The sequence below is a fragment of the Schistosoma haematobium genome, chromosome ZW, assembly GCF_000699445.3.
Source record: "Schistosoma haematobium chromosome ZW, whole genome shotgun sequence".
Lineage (NCBI taxonomy): Eukaryota > Metazoa > Platyhelminthes > Trematoda > Strigeidida > Schistosomatidae > Schistosoma > Schistosoma haematobium.
In genome coordinates, this window is record NC_067195.1 from 16,974,840 (window position 1) to 16,997,066 (window position 22,227).

At 32.1% G+C, this 22,227-nt stretch overlaps 1 protein-coding gene across 2 annotated transcripts in view; it reads right to left on the reverse strand.

Annotated features, from left to right (window-relative positions):
• Positions 1 to 11,167: 11,167 nt before the first annotated feature.
• PDE4A (cAMP-specific 3',5'-cyclic phosphodiesterase 4A) overlaps positions 11,168 to 22,227 on the reverse strand; it is a gene marked incomplete at its 3' end in the record, with an annotated part of 95,299 nt that continues 84,239 nt past the window's right edge. Inside the window, exons 11-14 of one of the 2 annotated variants that reach the window (XM_051210547.1) lie at positions 19,936 to 20,090; positions 18,294 to 18,416; positions 16,433 to 16,615; positions 11,168 to 13,459 (exon numbers count right to left, since the gene is read on the reverse strand). In XM_051210547.1, the coding sequence (XP_051070553.1) occupies positions 13,238 to 13,459; positions 16,433 to 16,615; positions 18,294 to 18,416; positions 19,936 to 20,090 (683 nt within the window). The remainder of the gene's footprint in view (positions 13,460 to 16,432; positions 16,616 to 18,293; positions 18,417 to 19,935; positions 20,091 to 22,227) is intronic. The other variant, XM_035732558.2, reaches the window with a different exon arrangement.

Genomic DNA, 22,227 nt, shown 5'->3' on the forward strand with positions numbered 1-22,227 from the left:
TCATTTGATTAGATGATGATATACTACTACTCGTTATATGTTTGGTCCGCCTATGACTAGAGATGAGATCATAACCAACTCACAAAACTCAATAAAAGGGAGGTTTAATAGTCGACGAAATGAAAAATTTAATGTGTGGATAGCTCTAATGAACTCTGCATAGGTTGTTTATAAATTTTTATTAAATAGGAAGTACCTAACCTCCGAGTATAAGTATCATACTTTTGCTTGTCCAATGGCTAAACAAAACTGATAAATTGCAGTTAGATCTTGAATCGTCACAAAACAGTACACATACTAACTGTAATAAATATCAGTAAAATATATCATTGAATTTTTCATGTTTTTAGTTGTCAATTGAAATTAACGACGATAAAAATTTTTTGAAGATCATATTTTTTATAACCTAGTTTTCTATTTGATCAATTGGGACGCAAGTTTATCAGTTTTAATGCAGAAAATTTACCAAGGTAGATGCGTTGTCTACATGACGGTAAAATCCATGATGTGAAGTCTACGTTACTAGATATAACCTAAATTGACAAAATAACAAATCTTGCTCTAAATGTCTACTGGGAGGTAAAGTGTTAGGTTGATTTAAACACCCGACAAATTCATATAAGTACAATTGAAACGCTTTTTAAAACCAGTCATAGATTAAACATGAATGATTAGGAAGAAAGTACTTTTGGTCTCATGATAAATAAAGTATATCTTCCATGGGAAACTTTTGACGTGGAAAATCAAGATATCGAGTGGTTTTGTCAGTTTCAGCTGTTTGAACATCCTTCAGTAAACCAATAGTTTATAAATTTCAATAGACCTATGAGAAAATGAAGTTTATAAAAGGGACTAATTGTTTCAATGGTTTATATTCAAATGTCAGTTACATTTATTTATTCAAGAAATCAAGGCGCTAAGCTCTTTCTCAACTGCTGTTAATCATTAATGAATAAAGAAGGGCTGTGAAAGGTCAAGGATTGATTGAAATTAGACACTAGGATGGAACGGCGTCCAGTGCTTCCCGGTTTTCAATGATGGCCTAGCATAGATCGGACGGTGATTTCAATTGTGAGAATAATGATTTGACGAGAATTATTCTTAGTTTATTTAACCTATACAACTAAGTCGTCAATAACATCCTGAATCACTTACCTATAATAAAATCAAACTGTGCGTTTCGTAATTTCCAAATTATCTCTTCATCATCAGCATAGTCATAGTTAAGCTCCTCATCACCAAAAGTAATATCCAGTCGGTATCTATTCCTTATGAATAAAATATACATTATAATGATTGTAATCAATGATAAAGCCAATATTTTACTCCGGTTCATACTAAATCGAGTGAAAAGAATACATAAAAAGAAGAAAAGCTTTTTTTATATTGTTTTATGATATAATTGCGCACACCAGAAAACTATGTCACGATTAATCTTTTATCTATGTGTTATCGAATGATTAGTTCTATAAGAACTGAATACATGATTTTAATAAGTTACTTGAAATGATATCCAGATTATCCAGCTTTCATCTCTCATTCAACTATTGACTATCAATTATTCATATACATTTATACAAGCGATTGGTTGTTTATTTTTAATGTAACATCATTTCCCTTTATTTAAGAACAAGTTTAACTCATTTTTAAATGAGATGACCAATGGTATTTTGCAGATCGGAGCACGAAAACTGACAATGATGTTGACGGTATTGAAAGGAAATAGGTCCATTACCACTGTGATCGATTAAGACAAGATGAACTTTGCCACAATTTACTTAGTAGGACTTAACATTGAATAAATTAACATATTTGTTAGTGTTAATTAGCAATATCACTTGTTGGGAATTTAACTGACCTACTTTTCAGTTATGACTGTTGTTTATGTCGGTTGATTGTTGAGTTGATTTCGATTTCAATGTGTTAATCATGATCTGTTGACATAGTTTGGTGATAGGTTAACTATTGGAATTTATGGAGCACTACACATTTGTTTTTCGATGCCATGATGCTGGTCAGTAGTGAGTATACTTAACCGGAAATGCTCATATCTTCATTTAAGGACAATTTCTTGAAAATCCCTGGGTTTGAATTGGTTGTTATATATTTCCAAGTTTAACTGACTGCCAATACAGCTTGATGTTGATAATTTTTTAACATTAGACATGAATGAAATCCTCAGGCTCAAGTTATTTACAGATGAGACTGATACCTATAACTAACCATAAAAATAATGATTTATATAATGACGGACTCAAAACTTAGGTATTCCCATAATTTGTCCATCTCAGAACAGTTCTCTAAATAAACGTCCAAGACTCAGTGACCTCTATAAGAAGTAATTCACTTATTTTAATGGACAAAGTATGTGCTTGAACCCTATTCGAACATTGCAATTTTATTCTTGATGGTATAAACATAAACGATAAGCTAAAATTGGAATCTGTTCAGTGATAAATTATACTTCGCATTCTAGAGAACAACTGTACCTTAAACTACAAATCCAGATGTAATAAGCTTAAAAATGACCCTCTATAGAAGCGGAAAATTAAACTAAATTTAATTTGTTTCTTTATAATACTTAGTAAACTATATTTTAAATCCACTGATACTATCTTATAGTTAAGACATCAGTAACTGTTTTTTATTGGCAAAAAGTCTGTTAATAAATCTTCTCTCTATTTGGATGCGTTACTAGTAAATGTTCGAGACTCTGGAATGACTTGCTGCAATCTATCCGTGAAATTAAATCATTACTATCATTTATTCGTTGTTACAATGTTTACCTCTCTTCTCATACTGTCTTAAACATTTCTCAACCTTCAAATATATCTCATTCTACTAGTGAAACTATAAGGACCTTAAATGTCTAGTCATTATTATGGCTGAGCGTTTCCTAGTAAACTTCCATTACTATAGATATTTCATACTTGCACCGTTCCTGATAGATTGAACTAATTTTAACATTATCTATCACAATCAGTAGATCATAAATCAACTTGGCATTTGCATTACGACTTGACTATCACGGTCATTGTTTTAACTTCTGCTTATTGCTCTCTAATTTTCTTTTTCTTCACTTCCTACATACTTATTTACTTACTTACGACTGTTACCCCTCGTAGAGGAGCACAGGTTACTCATCAACATTCTCCATCGAACTCTGTTATTCCCTCCCAGTTGTTATTCATTTTATTGATGTCTGCTTTCAATTCCCAACACAATTTTTTCCACGGTCTTCCTATTCTCCGTTTCTCTTCGGGATTCCGAGTTAGGGCTTGCCTCCTCCAGCACCTTTTCTTAGTTTCCTCTTCAGCTGGAATTTGGTTTGTTTTCTGCCCCAGTAGGCTGTTGCTGATGGTATCCGGTCAATGGACATTCAGTATCTTGTGTAGACAGTTGTTTATAAATGATTGTACGTTTTCGATGATAGTTGTAGTAGTTTTCCAACTTTCAGCTCCGTACAGTAGGACTGTCTTGACGTTCGTATTGAAGATTCTGGGGTCGATGCTGGTTGACAGTTGTTTTGACTTTCATATGTTCTTCAACTGAAGGAATACTGCTCTTGCTTTGCCGACCTTTGTCTTTACGTCCGCATCAGATCCTTCTTGTTCATCGATGATGCTAACCAGGTACGTAAATGATTACACCTCTTCCAGAGCCTCTCCATCAAGTATGATTAGTATGGTGTTCTCCGTGTTGTACTTGTGGATATTGGTTTTTCCTTTGTGTATGTTGGGGCCTACTGGTACGAAGGCTGTTGCTATACTAGTTGTCTTCATCTGCATTTGTTTTTGAAGTCCAAATCATCTAGTTGCTTAAAATATGTTCATTGTATTCCATGCTGCTCCTCAGATATTGAGGTCTTCATAACCTAGTCAACCACTAGAAGAAAGAGAAAGGGTGAAAGTAGGCAGCCTTGTCTGACACCGGTCCTCACTTGGAATGCATCTGTCCTCCTTGTAATACTTTACGCTTTAGTTAGTTGCCCGAATTCCGTATGATTTTAACGACCTTCCCAGGCATACCATAGTGTCGAAGAAGTTTCTTTAAAGTCCTTCTATCCACACTGTCGAATGCTTTCTTATAATCAATGAAGTTGATGTATAGTGGCGTGTTCCATTCAAATGATTTTCAACAATGATGTTTAGTGTTGCTATTTGGTCTGTGAACAACCGATTCTTACGGCATCCGGTTTGTTGAAATAGAAGTTGAGTGTCTACTTTCATCCGGTTCAGCAACACTCTGTTGAAAACTATTCCTGGTACCGATATTAATATGATTCTTCTGTAGTCCTCACATTTGCTCAAATCCCCTTTCTTTGTTATCTTGTTGAAGTGTCCTTCTTTCCAGTTTGTCAGTGACATGTATGTTAAATTACGTGTATATTTTATAAATTTTACATTCAACCACAGATATATATTTCGAATAATTGAATTTTGACATCTCCGTTCCTAATTATTGGCATAAACTTAGTGATAATTAAATGTAACTGAGAGATTTAAATAGTAATGGATCAGGTCAATATATCTATATGTGTGTAAATCAAAAGGTAATTTATCTCACCGTCTGATAAGAAGAATGCTGACATTCTTATTTTAAAAAAATCATAAAATTATGGTGATTGCATTATACTTCATCACTATCTGTTTGTAGACTCTGATGAAGAATATAATTAGTCTAGACACTTTGATATTCTGCAGTCATTTCATAATGTTCTATCTCTTATAGTAGTATCTTTGTATAGCTTTCATAATGGAGAAATAGTTTTCAGTATTTACCAGTGATTTATAGTATTATTGAAGTTTTCTTAATAATAAAGATCAATAGTTGAATTGAGTCAGTTACTCTAATCGACTAGTCGACATATTTGTTTTTACTATTCTGCTGTTATTTCTGACAGAATTGTATAATTCCTATTCATTACATAAACATCTTGTAAACTGACTTTGATTTTAGTGTTGAAGTAAGGTTAATATGAAAATATATTCTAACTTTCAGACAAATTAATTTACCGATATGTATTTTCAAACTAGTTTCAGCTACATCTCTAATATTTAACTTAAAAACATCAACTAGTAATAATTCTAAACGACTACCTATAGGCAGGTCGTTAGTCTATCGAAATCACAAGCCTAAAAAATTAAGTGCACATCGTCAATACATAATTAAAGCTGTTAATCTTAAAGATTTTTGAGAGAATGAGTTAATGAAAGAATATTCAATGAGATATAGTGACACAGACTATTAACGGTCTTCTTTAAAAGTACATTTGTACACACATGCATTACATTAGAAGAATTCACTATTTTATTCTTGATGTTAGTATCAATCGAACAGTCTTTCAAATTAAATAAATCTTTCAGAAAATACTAACTCAGGTGGTTTCGAACAGCTTTCGAAATTTTTTACAGCCAGCCGAAGAGACTAAATATGGGTAACCAATATGTGAGTAAATTCAGTGTAAAAGAATCCTTGTCTTGAGATTTTTGCCAGTTCATATGAATAAGGATATATTGAATACATTAGTTTTCACTGATTAAATGCCTTCCTATCAGTAACATTTACGTTCAGCGTTTTCGTGAGATTTGAGTTTCCTGTTCTTTGTGATTTGAATATTTCAATCACTATCAATCCACTTGATCACCGAGTTTTGACCAGTACATGTAATCAGAATTGAATAGCAAAACATCAGGATAGCTGTTATCTGATAATTATGCATTATCACCTCTACCACACTCAGAGACCTTGATATTTATCAGTATACAGTTGTGGAGATTATTGAATTTCATTGTGATCATGAATCCACCAATATTCTTGAAAGTAAACGTTAACCAAGACAAACTGCAAGGTTTACTTTCTATTTAGACTCTGCCTAAGTGACCGGAATGTTTATTCACATATTGGTCTAATTTTGTCTTGTTCATGTTTCTTCTGGATCATTGTTGATGAGATTTCACAAATAACGTTTTTTCGTACTTATGACACTAACTCGAAATGTCTACTACACAAGGTTGACTACTTATAAGTAGTTAAGATCTTTCAGCCATGTTTTATTGAGTATAAACTGAGTATAACTCACATATATTTATTTTCGTTTTGATTCATTTAATTTTATTTGGAGAAGTAGTTGGTACGATTGATGAATAATTGCATACCCAAAAGAATAAAGAAACCGAATCTAAAATCCACGATAATTTTTAAATGATGAGATCATGATTTTTACATGTCCGCTTTGTAATTAATTCCTTATGATGATGCTTCTTGCTCTCCAGAACCTACTGACACGTTGAAGTCAGTGCTTCTTCTTCGATACCTTTACAGTTATTCTCCATAGTGCTTTCACACTCTCCGAGTAGATCTTGTAAGAATTGATGATTATTGCTGAGAGCTATCTTGAATCTGTCTAGTTCGTCAGTACCTAGAAGAAGAGCCGTATTAGACTTCGTAATGTTGTTTGTCCAAATGTTCAATGCTTCTTTAGTTTCAGTCTAATCTTGGCAGCCACCGGCTAGTGGCGATCTGAAGATTTGTCAGATACTCTCCATGTTTTCACGCCTGCCACTGACCTGAATTCTTCAGTGATGCAAAAATGATCGACCTAGTTCTCTGTAGTGTGATCCGGTAAAACCCATGTAGCTTTGTTCATACATTTGTGAGAGAATAACGTGGCACCTATAACCATCGTGTTGAGGGCAAATAAATTTGCTAATCCCTCACCATTCTCGTTCCTATCTCTCAGTCCATGTCGCTCCATAATATCTTCATACCCAATGTTGTTTATACCAACCATTTGGATTATCAGTTTCTTTTCCAAACGTTTCTCTCCAATCTAATTCAGTTTCTCATATAACTGATATTTATCATCTTCATTGCTTTCATTGTTGAGTGTATAATAATGGATAAAGTTCATTGTGATTTCCCTCTTTTCTGTTTTGAATGACGATTTGATGATTGTGGGTTCATGAGACTCCCATCCTATAAGTGCTTTACATGCTTCGTCGGATATCATCAGTTCAGTTTCTCGTGTGGATGCGTAGGATTTTCTTCCTTATGACCAGAGTACAACATCACTCATTTCGAATGTAATATTTGAAGTCCAATTTGTATCCAATCTGCTTCACTTATTCCATTTACCGTCAAGTTGTGTTTCCTCATTTCCATAGTTATCTGATTGGTCCTTCCATTCTCCCACATTGTGCCAATATTCCAATTACCTATGTTAGTTGTTATTTTGGTTGTCGGAATCGGCATCGGTCTAGTGATAACCAAAAAATCTCGGATCTTATCATGTAGCTTCATAGTTCTTTTAAATGAAGATAGCTTGACTACTATGACAGAGTTCAGATGGCTTAAATGATATTTTATGGCTAGCTTTGTTTAGAAGTGTTGTTTTCTTCTGATTGTTGTTACTATCTCCATGCCCTACCTTCACCTTTTCCTAGACTTGAGACTGATTCAGAATTTTGGCGATACTTATTTCACTCACATCAATACAAGTAAAGATATATCAAACCACTTGATTGTTTTACCATGATCGCAGTTTCAGAGATTTTTCGGTGAAAGTGTAACATGCTAACGAATTATTACTACAGTAGTGAAGAAATTTCAGCAACATGACAATTTGGTCATTATATGCTAGTCGACTATGAAGGCATAACAATCGATGTCTTATACAAAATGAAATTTAAAACTATTAAGTTACAAAATAAGCACTCTATCATTCTTCCAGTATATATTCATTAATAATTTCATCCAGTTGTCTTAAAAATTATTTAACCTAATAAGTTCACTATAATAAACTTCGTGTATTTTTAACAAGCTAAGAACAATATCCATCGAATAAGATTAAACTAATTATTTTTTCAATGCTTCTAATATACCTGAAACATCGAAGATATAATGTTCCAGAAAAATCACACCAAATCATAAATATTCCCGTTGTCTACAAAAACAAATCACACAAGGATAAAGTAGAAATTCACAATTGATTGACCACTGGGTGGTGATCAATGTCATGTGTGTCAAGTCCTTATTAGTACAAATAGAATGCTATCGACAAAGTTGCAATGTGGCCACAAGTCTAGGTGACTCGGGATAGAATCCGTCAGGGAGCACCAGTCCCCTTAAGATTACAGGTACACCTTGCTGATAAGTGCCATGTACCACGAAAGCCGGGTCCAGGGTGTCCTGTCGACTACCTCCAACCACCATCTAAACTAGAAATTATTAGCTGTAGTCTTTCAGATATAAAATTTAATTTAAAATTATCCATAAAGATTGGTCTGATTATATTAAACTAATCTATCCAATATGTATGTACTTCAACTTAATCAACAGAATTCGACAAACACAAATATGACATTGATCACTATTCAGTGACTAATCAATGGTAAATATCTCAGTTTTATAGGGAGTCAGTGGATTATAGAAACACACAGTGGTAAATTATCAGACTGTGAAACTGAATTTTGCGGGTTTGAATTTCCTAGGGAGAACCAGTTCTCTCAAGATAATAAATACATCCCAACTAGAATAATGTGTTCAGGAATTCCTATAGACCACCTTCAGTCATCTTACATTTCAACACAGCTCATAAAATATTAATTCACTTAGATTAGTAACCGCATATCAACGTTATCATTTGAATTTTAGTAGGGCTTAAAAAGACTAGAAAACTATGACATTAGTCACTACTCAGTGATTAATATATATATACTGAATTAGTCCAAAAATATTTTTCCATAAACATAATTAAAGCTTTTTCATTGTATGATATTAAAAGCCGGAAATGAACAATCAAACAAAGTCGTTGGAATATTCTAACTAGTATCTCATAAATCCGATGTATAGAAGTCAAGTTTTAAGTGAGTAACTAGAAAGCTTATTAAAAAGAGAGATCAATAGAAATAGTTTTAAATTACCTTACAGTTATAAATTTTAAGGAAAAAATATTTAGAATATCAAGTGAATATCTATATATGTATCCTTATTTGTAATAATATTTCGTTTTATCCGATAAATGTTTTCATGTTCTCTTACAAAACGGGTGAAATAGTGTGTCACATCAATGTCGATCACTACCTGATTGTGCTGACTGGGTAGCGTGGTGGTTAAGCGCGAGACCTATAGGTCCTGGATTCGAATCTAGCGAGGCAGGATCGTGGATGCGCACTGCTGAGAAGTCCCATAGTAGGACGAAAAAGCTGTCTACTGCTTCCAGGTTTTTTATGGTGGTCTAGCATCAATTGTTTCATGAATTTAACTATTGAACCCGTACGATCATTTATACTGAAAACATTAAGACATCAGTTCCACAACAACATTGAGAAGACATTTTCTGTCAAAAAAGAGTAAGAATGTTGAAATGGGTTTGGATCAATATTAGCAATTTATAAGCTGAATAAATAAATGTATTTGTGAAGGAGTTACTCTTAATTATTTACATTCGAATGTCGCATTCGTCAAGAATTGTTGTCATTTAAGTCTCTTGAAGATCAGCCGAGGATGATAGAAAATGATCTCCATTTGTGACATTTCTTAACAGTAAATAGTCATGGCGCCTCCAATGACTGAGTTTACGACCATCATGTCCTGCAGCAAACCCTTAACCTTGAGGTTGATGATTTGAGGGTTTCTGGTCCAACTCCAGTTAAATAACGATATTGTGAAGTTGATACCAATCACTGGCGTGGTGTGGCGGTGATGTTGTTCTTATCAGATTAGTTGGTAAAGACTTTTCTAAGGAGGCTTATGTAGGATTTTTTGGAATGGATTTCGTGTTTTCAAGGCTCACAAACCCATCGCGAGGATGCGCTTTCGTGGGGAACCGTGACCATGCGGGTCTTAAGGTCTATCTTAGTATCATAAGAAGGGCAAGCGTCCAATACAAGAGATTGAGCTTGTTATTATTACTATTTATGGTAAATGGTTGATAAAACGTATTGGTCTAGGTAACAACCTCATCACTAATCGTATTGTTTGAAATTGTGATTCAGTTCATGATGTTCAAAAATGTATGATTCTGTTTAAAATATACATCTAATGCTAAATTCCATTTATAAGCCTATCATATAGTAACAAGGTATTTCGTTTAGATACCATTTATTACATTTTTCCTTTTTGAAATAAAACCACCACATAATATTTATTGTAACTTGTTTGTCAGAGACGCTCATCACTAACTCAAAGCATATTGTTCTTTATGATCAACAAACAATTAAGTATACTTAAGAGCTGCACACACTTGTTCATTATTGCACTAGATAAATCTTTAGGTACCTCTAAATTGTAGAGAATTTCCACAAAATCTACCTAAATTCATAGTAAACATGTTTGTAGTAAATAAATAAAACTCCAATAAAATTTGGATAAGGAACACAAAATTAATTATACATCAAATGAAAATTACAGAATTTCGACTTTTCATTGAATAAATCTTTTATTTATTACGGAGCCCGAATATCTATATTCTGTGTTTATTCGAACTATGGAACGAACTTACGTAAATTCATTATTTACGGACATTACCTAAATAAAAGTTTTGGTTTCTTTGTGTTGACTAGCTTTACAAGATATTTAGTTATTTAACATGTAGTTGTGTTTATTGTACAAATATATTTGATATCAAGATGAACGCTATTCAAACTAATATTCATAAGAGAATAATTGAAAACCAAGAAGCACTATACAGCCACTCCGTTCTGCTTCAAGACTTAGTGATAAATAATAATGATACCACCATAGACTGTACTTAAGATTTCAAGTTTCCTGGACAGTGATTTACTTTTGAACTACATGCTTGGGACTAATTGATTTATATTCTTCATATTAAGTAATTCATAACATAACATAGACTGTTTTTCAAAGTTATAAGAGATGACTATTTCACCCCACGATTTGTTTAAAATCACTAGGATTTTGTCTATCACTTTCCAAAGCTAATCGCTATTAACTACAATGATTTATCTAGATTATGAAGATTAATTCAGTAGGAAAAGAGATTTTCGTCATCGACCGATATTGATTGTGAATTAATAATGCTCTAAACCTCTGTTTTATCCTTGTTTTCAACCTGATAAGTCATATCTTATGAAACATTCCATAATATTTATATTAACCTACCATTATAATGACTGTACTACTGAATTGCTTTATTTGTATATAACAATTTATTAATTTTTAACTTAATTAATAAAGTTTATTGCCTTGAAGAGGAACGGATGAACATCATACAATAAACGATGAATTATATTGATGAGTATTCTTTTATTGCATGCAAATACAAATGAATGGTTGTCATCATCAATAATATTTGTTTCCCTCCATTTTTATTTGCTTGCATTTTCACAATGTATGGATTACCAATGAAAATATCGATCCAACAATCAAATCTTATTAGAACAGAATGAATGACAATAACAATATTTCTGATTATAAGAAACAGGCACATTCATGCAAAGAGAGGGAGGGAGGGAAACACATTTCGGTTATTTTAAAAATGAAATACAAAGCAGTATTTTATCATGAAGGATAAAAAAAGAAATTTTTCAAGCATCATAATGTTTTTTCTTTCTTTTTTGGTCAGAGAATCGGAAAAAAGCGATCAGTTGTCTAGAATCCATACAGATTATCTTGATAATTATTTATGCTTAAAGTACAGAATATTCTGTCGGTTCATTTAGCAAGATAACTACATACAATTTACGTTTTCACATAATTATCGATCGGTATTTTAAATTAGCCTTTAAAGAGGATCGATATGCAAGTCATCTATAAGATGATTGGTAGATAGATTACATCATATACATACATATACATTTATATATACTTTAAAAAACATGACTGTAAAAGAGACACCATTATATAATCCATTATATATTAGGCTGTGACTATCAACGTATGTGAAAAACAATTTTCTGAACATTTTGAAAGAAACGATCACGTGAATATATTAACAAATATACACAAGGCAGTAGGCGCTATGACAGTTGAAAGATGGAGAAAACGTTGATGAGAACTTTGATGGAAATATAATAACTTTAATTGATCAGATAATTTAATGAATATACCTTTTAAGCGATCATTTCAGTCTTTAATTTTCATATTGCCGATAGATAATTTATAGGGATAATTAGTGAAGATCAAAATAAAATAATAAAAAGCTCCATATCACCGAGCTTCTCAGTATTATTTATTAGGATCAATAGTTTTCAGATGTAGTTATTCGACATTTCTGATTATGGATTTAATTAATTTTAATTTCAAACTTTATTTGATAGAGAAAGAAAATATCATTTCAATGTTTAATGTATGTGTGTTTTGTTAAGAAAAAATAAAGCATAAAAAGGCAACAGAAAATCTTTAACAAACAAACAAACATGAATGAATAAAATAACCATACTGATAAATGAAATGTAAGTATGGAAGGGAATGACGGGGCAAATAGATTAGGCAGTTAAGAACATGTCCACCATATCTGTTTTAAAATGAAATGCTTTCTAGATTTCAGTGCACATTTTATTATTTCTGTCTCCTGTATAAATTTGTAGAAACACAAATTGTTTAGTTTAAGAAGTACAAAAATGAGAGAAATCATTTGCTGAAATTAGAAAATAAAACAGATGCTGTATTTTTCTTTTCAATGGGTAGAATTTTTGCACATGTAAAGTATCTTTCATTTTTTTATTATTTACGTCTCTTAGTTCACAAAAGTAACTGAATTCATAAATGTATTAAACGTTATTGAATCATTTAAGTATCTTGTTTAATATATATATATATATATATCCATAAATAAAGGTAAAATAGATAAGTGAATGAATGAATACATGAATAAATAGTTAGATAATATCAGGAAAATCAAAGAGATGAAAATATATTATACGACATAATTGAATAATCAATAAAACACTTCTTTGTTTTTCATTCGTCTGTTCGTCAAAATCAATAACAATTATAATCATATGAATGGTTCCTACATTAGAAAGTTAGTGATATTTTGATTGATTATCGTTTATTATTTTTCTAATGTAAAAAATATTTATTATCAATAAATATATTTGACAATTATACTTATTTCATTTTGGTTGGGTGGATATTAGTGTAATGTAGATTGTTAAAAGACATATTATCTGAATATTTACATTATTTTTGTATATTATTTGCAATCCTATATTTAATTTCATCTGCCCCCTTCCCGCTCATCTTTTTCTCAATAATTATTGACTAATAAAACTTATGTATTTCCTGAAGTTGTAGAAATTTCTTCATCATCTTCTGCGGCAGTAGCTAATTTTGGTCGAGCTAACTGAGTAACTTTTATTTTGGATTCTTTTATATGACATTCATACCAGTCACGATTATCTTCTAATGTATCTAAAATTAACTGAGCACAGGGGTGTACTAGATCACACCATGTTTCCCATAATGGGTGACACACAAAATCAATGAAACTAACCTAAAAATAGGAAAATAGGATAGATATTGTAAAAAAGAGGGTTTTAAAGGAGGAAATTATGGTAACACATAAAGTGGAACTTTGTAAAGATTTTCATTTGAACTTGAACAAAGTTTCATAATAGTTCGGTGTAGAGTTCAGAATGAACTTGAAATTATTTATAGATTGCAAATCAAATATCTATCAATTGTCTATTCGGTGATTGGGATGCGACAAATATTATATTATCACTATGGGATTGTGGAGATTGTTGAGTTTCAATTGAGATCATGAACCGATCAATGTTAAGTCACCATTGAAAACCTGGAAGCTCTAAATGGCTGTTTTGTTCTAGTACGAATACACATTGTTGAGGAGTCCTATACTAAGACAAAACGACCATCTAGTGCTTTCACGTTTTCATTGGTGGTTTAACATTGATTGGTTCATGATCTCAATTGAAATTATACAATAAATCGAGTAGCGTTGAAAAATGTGAAATGATTGTACTACATCATTTTCATTGAAAATATGTATATCATTAATCAGTTTTTACATTGGAATTCAATTATTTAAAATAATTACAAATGCAGTGGCTATTCTGGATATTCCATTTAAATATTTTAGGCTTCAAAAAACACTAACTGTAGTCTTGTAATTCATTTTGTAGAGAATAAAGACTTGGTGATGTAAATGTTTTAATGCAAAATTACACAGCGCCTTTGTAAATTATGAAAATCAAACATTATATATATCATCTACACATCTTTCAGTTGTCCTTTACATACTTCATCATTCTTCTAATTCTCTCGTTATTCCGTTTGCTAACTGTTTTCCTTCCTCTTCTCTGTACATAATATCCTGCTGGTAAGCATTCCACTCCCAATTCCTGCTATATAGTACTTATGTCTGTCCTCATAAGGAGCGCACACCACAACATCATTTTATTGCATTGTATTAAGTCTTAGAAATAATGTTATTTTGTGAGTTTGACAACGTTTCATTCTATGAAACACAGAAACTAACACAAAATAGTTCGATATTGTTGTGTTCAATATTGGCTCTTTATATTAACTGAAACTTCTTATTGTTTCTGAGTTGTACTTCATAACTAAGAAGTTAAAAATAATTCTGTTTTCTTTTATGACATTTTTCTGTTCATTCAGTAAAACACTGTTATTAGATAATCGTTCTGATTAACTGACATAAGCACATTGGTTATCTAGGTAAATATGAAGTTTTATTGCTGATAAATAATACTTCAACAGTTGTCAATCTGTGACGAAAATTAGACAAAACTTTCATAACTTTCAAAACAAACTGTAATCATATATTAATTAGTAACTAATTTAGAAATGAGTTTGTGATGTTCAAGACGTTTTAAAAACAAAATTAAACTACATCAGGTGTGAGAGACTTGGCACAAATTGAATTGGATGATCTCTGCTCTATATCAAAAACTATACGAAATCGAAAATATGAACCAACGGATATAGAATTGTCAATCATCAGGGAACTGATAGCCTTTTGATCTCTAACCAAATCATGGACATGTATTTTAATAAACTCCATTTGAAGACAAAATGATTGTAAATTTGTTAATCTTTGTCCTGACAATCTTGGGTAGCCATAATTACTTGGTGGTTGATCTGGATCATTGTATTACGAAGCTTCTTTGCTAAAATTAAACTTTATAGAATTTAAGTATCTGGCACCTGACTTGCAACATTTGGAAATATTATTTATTTGAATTTTGGCGTTTGAAAATAATACTGTTGTGTTTGTTAAAATAGTTCTGGGCAGTTCTGATATTCTCCACTTAGTCAGTCTTCTGTCAACTGCAATCAGGCGAATCGGTTGTTCTTGACACTAGTTCTCCTTCAATTTCACTGCTAGAAAGCTAATTATTAACGATAACAGTATAGACACAATTATTAGTCTATAAATTAACACTTTTCTCTCCTGAAAAGAAGTTGGTAGTCCACTCGGTTGATCGTTTGAACTAGAAAAAAACCTCCATGATTGCCACTCCACAAAATGACATCACATTTGATTATGTTATTCTAGTCGGTAAGGAAATGGCTCATTTTTAACAAATAGATTCCGGGTTCAAACCCTTCTCCCACATAATCTGTTAGAGCAGCTAGGTAGTTTTATTATTAATCTTTGTATAAACACTGCAGCTCAACGAGAAGTACATGAGCACGTAACTCGTCAGTGGGAAACATAATTGTCATTATCTATTGCACTAAATATTTGCACCTACACTATCAATCATGTCGGAATATTTTATGGGTTGTAATAATAATTTACTAAACATATCTATAGAAATAATCAATAATGGTGTTCCGAATAACACTAATAATAATACTATCTATGTAACTAAGACAATTTACTGTACATACTGTTATTATTTTCGGAAAAACAATCAAGCTTTCAGTGTGATGTAATAGTTTACTAAAAAAATCAACATAGAAACTACACAATCATAATTCGTTAGTGAAGAGAGATCAGTCATATTGTTGGACAAGGAGAGAAGCACAAAATATTCTTAAAATAACAAACATTAAAACCAGATAATATTCTTCTTTACAAGTTAATGTTAATAAAAAACACTTTATGTAGTTTTCAGTAATATCTGTCATGAATATTCAGAACTTATAGTATTGCTTATGAGTATCAAGCATTGATATGGTTTTCGTTACAAGGAAAATATTTCTACATAAAAATTGATTAGAACTTAATTGTGAAGTATAAATAAATATATCGGTCTATGAGAAGTACTACGGGAATGACAGCTAGTGATATTACCCAGTTATCGTGATAGAGTTAAGTGGAGTAGGATCTAAATTCGTGATTATAGAGGACAAAAGCTACGTTGTGAGTTAACTATCAAACTATTAATGTCATTGCCCTTATAAAACAAATTTATTATTGCTCATTTACACGGTTAAAAACATAAAGAATTTGTACACACAAGAATTAACAACCGACCTGAGATTTTTCAACTTCTACAGATTCACGATCACACATTGGGCTAATTTCCAATGATAACTTTCTTTCTTTATCCCCCTGTCTAAAAAATTCCTCAATTAAACGTCCAGTCCATTTACGATATAATCGTAATGGTTTAGCTGGATTACTAAGATCAGCACAATGAATCATATTTTGTAATATCTGTGCATTATTTAGGAAAAAATAAACAATACAAAACATAAGGTTGGTAGAATTACATGAAAGATATACTTTCAGTTGAATGAGACATAATAAACAATCTAAACTGAGGATATTGGCTTTAAAATGCAACAGAATTTTAATAAAAATTAACATAATACTACTGAACCATATGTAAATACATCTTTAAATAAGAATGTAATAAATTACTTATCATAATTATCAGGATTAGAGAATTGTGAAGATTTTTCAGCTAAAACGTTAGAAGATCTAACTACTATGGGAGACTGATGATGATGACTATGATGATAAATGATCCAAAACTACTGCTTTGTTTAAGGTTGTGATTATGAAAATTAATCATTGCAACTTGTTACATTGACATGCAGATAGCTAATCTATAAAATTTCGAAATAACCCTATTTTTCGCCCATCAGCTAGTAGTAAACTTAGGTATTTTCGGATCTCATAACATCACTGTACATTCGGATGACTGAAAAAATGTATCAAGTGGTACTTTTGAACATTATTCAACAGTCAGATAATTTCCGATTATTTTACACAACACAACCTATTCTGACTGTTCCATAAGAAAATAACTATGGAATAGTTTGTTTTTTATTCTTAGAAACAGTTAACAACTACAACTGATGAATTATTATGTTCATATGTTATCTAATGTAGCAATCATATATGAAAAATGATATTGACTCTTGAATTTTGATCTCAACAAATTTGTTCCCACTTTTGTAAATAATTGTTAAATTAAATTATCGATGGTACCTTCATTATAGGGGAGTTTTAATGATTTGATAAATTAAGGGATATGATATTGATGGAATGTGAAACTCAGTAACACAATATGGTCGAGTGATGATTGCTCATGAAACCGAATTATTGGTTTAAGTCTTCCGAATGATTTATGTTTGTAGATAAGATCATTAGCCTGAATAATAAAGCTATTCATCTAATAAAGTAACATACTGATAGACAAGATATTAACAAACGAATGTCATAAACAATTGAAAAATATTCCATTTTGAAAACTCCTCACTCTCCAATGTATTAGGACTATCAAAATTATGTGAAACGTGCCTTACAAAAATGTTTGTCAATTTTCCAAGATTAATCAATTAGCAGTAAATTGTCTATAACCAGGAGGAAATTAGTTAGATCACTAGTTAAATCAAATTTAACTTCGATAAGTATATATCTGGATGGTGGTTTATGAAGATTGTAGTAATTTTAATAATTGAATTAATGAGTCGACTCAGTGATCTGGAGGTTAAGCGTTTGCGCTTGATATTCAAGGTCTTGGGTTCGAGTCCCTCATGCAGGAACATGGATATGCACTTCTGAGGAGTCCCGTACTAGAACGAAACGACCGTCCAGTGCTTTCAGATCTTCAGTAGTGGTCTAGTTTATATCGGCTCATGAATTCAACTGTTAAAATACATATCTCCAATTTTATCTGGATCTTAGCCTCTTTCGCCTTAATCCTAGTTTTTAATACATACTAATCAGTTATTATTACTACCTCTAAGTCTTATTTTTCGTCTCATATTCACATCAAATGAATAATGATAAGTTTTATTTCATACCAAACTGTAACTTTTTAATCATTACACAATCTTATTTGGATGAATGAAATGTGAATTATTCAACTCCAACAATCACATACCTGTATACGATCAGCATAATTATCCAAATTCAACATACCGGATCCAGAAACTTTTTTAGTTTCAACCATTGTTCTTAAATCAGCTAATAAACTCATATGCTTAGACATATCTGTTGCTAACACCTGTATACGTAAAATGATTATACAAAAAAATATTTAAACAAATTGATAACTATGAACAAAGTCCAACGGCGAAACTCAATTCTGCAATTTTGCATTATTAATATAATTTAGTTAAACAGTTATTTAAAATAAGGAAGTACCGAATGTCTGTTTCGTCCTATTATTGTACCTCTTTGCAGTAGGACTCCACGACCTCATTGGGCATCAAACCCAAAAACTTTAACTTGACATTTACATCTATGGGTCGGTTACATTTCAAACGTCAGTCCATACGCTATATTGTGAAAACGTATGTTACTATCATTAGTGATATTCATCTGACGCCAGACATAGTTGAACACCATGGTCAGTATCTGACATAAAATTTCGAAGTTCAGCAATCTTTTGAAACCTCCTATAAACTTCAATTAAGCCACATTCAAGTTGTAATCATTGTTAAAGGTTATCAGCAATGCATCTTATTGTGTGTCTATTTTTGAGTCTATTAGTTAAGGTCAATTAAAATAAATCTCAGTATATAGTTTAGAAACTTTTAAAACCAAGTGTCATTTTCCTGTTTTAATCCTAATCAACTTGGAGATATCTAAATAGGGAAAAATGGTGAAGACTAGTTCACGATACTTAAATTTGTATTTCCAAATTTCGTTTAACTATCTTCTGGTATTACTGATTACCATTAGTCTGAGTATCTATTGTTATGGCCCTACAATTTACAGCCACGTAAAATAACAGCATAAATATCACAAAGCGAGTAATTAATAGTTGATTATTAAAAAACCAGTCATCATAAAGAACAAATGTTATCAGATGACATCGTATTGCAATTGAGTTACGTACTTTATAAAATGAAGTAAGAAGAGATAAGCGATAATATTTTAAATCCTTGGTTGTTCTGTGACGCATTAGTCAATCCTCTATTGAAGAATTTGTAAAGATGAATAGCCTTATAATCAAGGTTTTCCATTTGATTTTTAACCGACAGAAGTCCATCATATAAATGATAGTGATTACTTGTTTATTGATAACTAGGACGAACTCATATAGCTCATGTTATCAATCCATTTTGATCATTCTACTTAATTTAAACCCTTAGGAATCAAAGCAACGTTTTGTTTTCATAAGATGATCTAAGCAACAAATTTTTTCATATGATTATGTATGAGTTAACCATATAATCAATCAGTTTGTTTTGGGTTTTCTTCCAATTGCTCTTAGTTTAACATTACCGCTTACCACCTGTTTATTTGCAATTAATAAAAACTTCAACAAACTTAATTTTCCAATGTGTACGTTTTAAGCTTAAAGAACACGATCAATTACCTTTTACGTGTAGCAAGAGATTTATTTCGTTCATTACACTTTATTAGCCATAGAAAACCTAGAGACACACTCATAGATACGTTACCTTTCAAACGAATCGCACATCTAATGACAGTTTCACTATGCAGTTTTTTTTATTTAGTGGCTTTTGTATAAATATATCACAGAATACATAAATATAGTTAAAAATCAAACGTACCAATTCTATAACCATTCTACGTAAAGTTTGACGTTTTTTTCCACCTAAATTAGCAAATATATCACAGTCTTTTTCGGTTAGAATTTTAAATGCCATATAAAGATGATGATTTTCCAGAACGGATGCATCATTATATTGTAAAGCCAATTCATGACCTTTATAATAGATTTTAGAAAAAAAAATACTAAGAAATGAAAATTAAGGGATTTGTGCATATGATGATTTTATAGCAACCCACGTGCAATTGAGTTTGTTCACATTTAATTCGGTTAAGTCATTTTGTTTACTTATTAACGAACTGAGTCATCCGTACAGCAACAGTTTATCTATATCATTGCATCTTTATTATTGGTGAGAATGTGTGAACATGTGTGCTTGAGCATTGCTTACTGCCCACGCATTTATTCACGCTGCTAGCCTTACTACTAACCGCTTAATTGATTCGATGATTCATTCATTTCACTATGTATGTATATGCCCATGTTATTCATGTTCATTGCTCTCTCTCGCTTAACTGTACTCGTATACTCGTACTCATAATCGCTGACTCACTCACTCGCTCGCTCGCTTGCCTGCTTGCCTTTCGGCACAACTCTTTCATGCTTGTTTAACGCACGTGTAATTTTGGATATCTGTGTTTGGTTCCATAATAAACGTAATCAACACTTCGTATTCGCCTTCTGATTAATATACCGTTGGGGCGTTACCTAGTGACGGTTATCAAGACGAATTGTATACGAAGTTTAAGGATTATATTGAATACCGACCCCCACAATCTTTTTTTAAATTTTAAATAAAATAATAGATCTTATCATTATTTGTTAGTGAACTAGGTTATAGTGTATTAATACTCAAATTATAGAAGCATCCCTATTGTGTAAAATCGTACAATGAATATAAACGAACAATATTGTATGCAATTAGATCCTCACTAGGCTTTACTTTACTATACAGTAATATACTTACGTGCATATACGAAAAATATTAAACTAATCAAGACAGTTTATGCTACGGTGACAACAATCAAATGGATTACATAACCTAACGTAATAAGTAAAGATTACAAATTGATAGTAGCATGACAAGCATACCAGCAGTTGTGGTAAGGATAATGAATGGTTGAACCAATGCTTTAAATTCTCAGCAGTGTGCATTCGTGACACCATATCCGTAAATCGAACCGAGGACATTGGTTCTCTCATGTAATCCTTGACCTTCTTTGTAAGGTCATTTGGGCAGATTGATTTCACTCAATCTATAAGCCATCTATCAGAGTAAAGGCGGATGAAAATTCAACTGAGAATAATACTGTTAACCTATATGTTAATATTGAAGTATGTAAAGCGAATATCAGAAATACGCAACTACAGAATAATAAAAGATGTCTAGACGGTCAGTCAGTCAGTAACAACTTAGAACTTCGTACGTACATACATCAGTTTGAGTTGCCATACCACAGCACAGAGATGCAGTTGTCGACTCAAATTTCGTAGTGGTAGGGATAGTAAGAGTATAAGCAGTAATCCGAAAGATTAGGGTTTGAAGATGTTATTCAAGGAGTATAATCCAATGAAATGAATTTTGAAAGAGAAAAAAGAAATGGACATGAAGAATTCAGAAGACTAGAATTTGGGAGAACACAAAGGGTGTATGCACCTGCGCTATTGCAAACGATTTTGAGTCATGTCATTCAACGTCTCAAACCACAGGTGGCTATCATCTCGTGGATCCCAACCAGGTAGTCTACACCTACCAACATGGCTCAGTCCACCTGTTAGAGACTTCATAGATTTGTGCCATGTTTCGGTCTGGCCACCCCTAGCTTTCTTCCAACCTACTCCTACACCATAAAACATCGCACATCGGGGCAATCGATGGTTGGGCATACGTAACACGTGTCCAAGCCATCTCAACTGATGAAGTTTCACTACTTCATCAATTAATTTGTAATCCTTACCTAGCGCCCGTTTCCTAACAACTGCATTACTTACTCGGTGGTCCCAGGATTTACGAATAATGCTTCGAAGAAACTTATGATCGAATACTAGTAAACTACAAATATCCTCTGCTCTTATCGGTCATATTTCACTACCATAAAGTAGGACGGAACGAACTGTTGCACAGTAAACACGTCCTTTGGTTGATAGACGGATATCTTACCTATGCCATAAATGACGGGAGTTGGCAAAAGCTAGTCGAGCCTTCTGTATCCGTGCTGAGATTTCGTCACACACCAGACCACAAGGGCTGGTGAGACTTTCAAGACTAGTGAAGCGGTCGACACTCTCATCT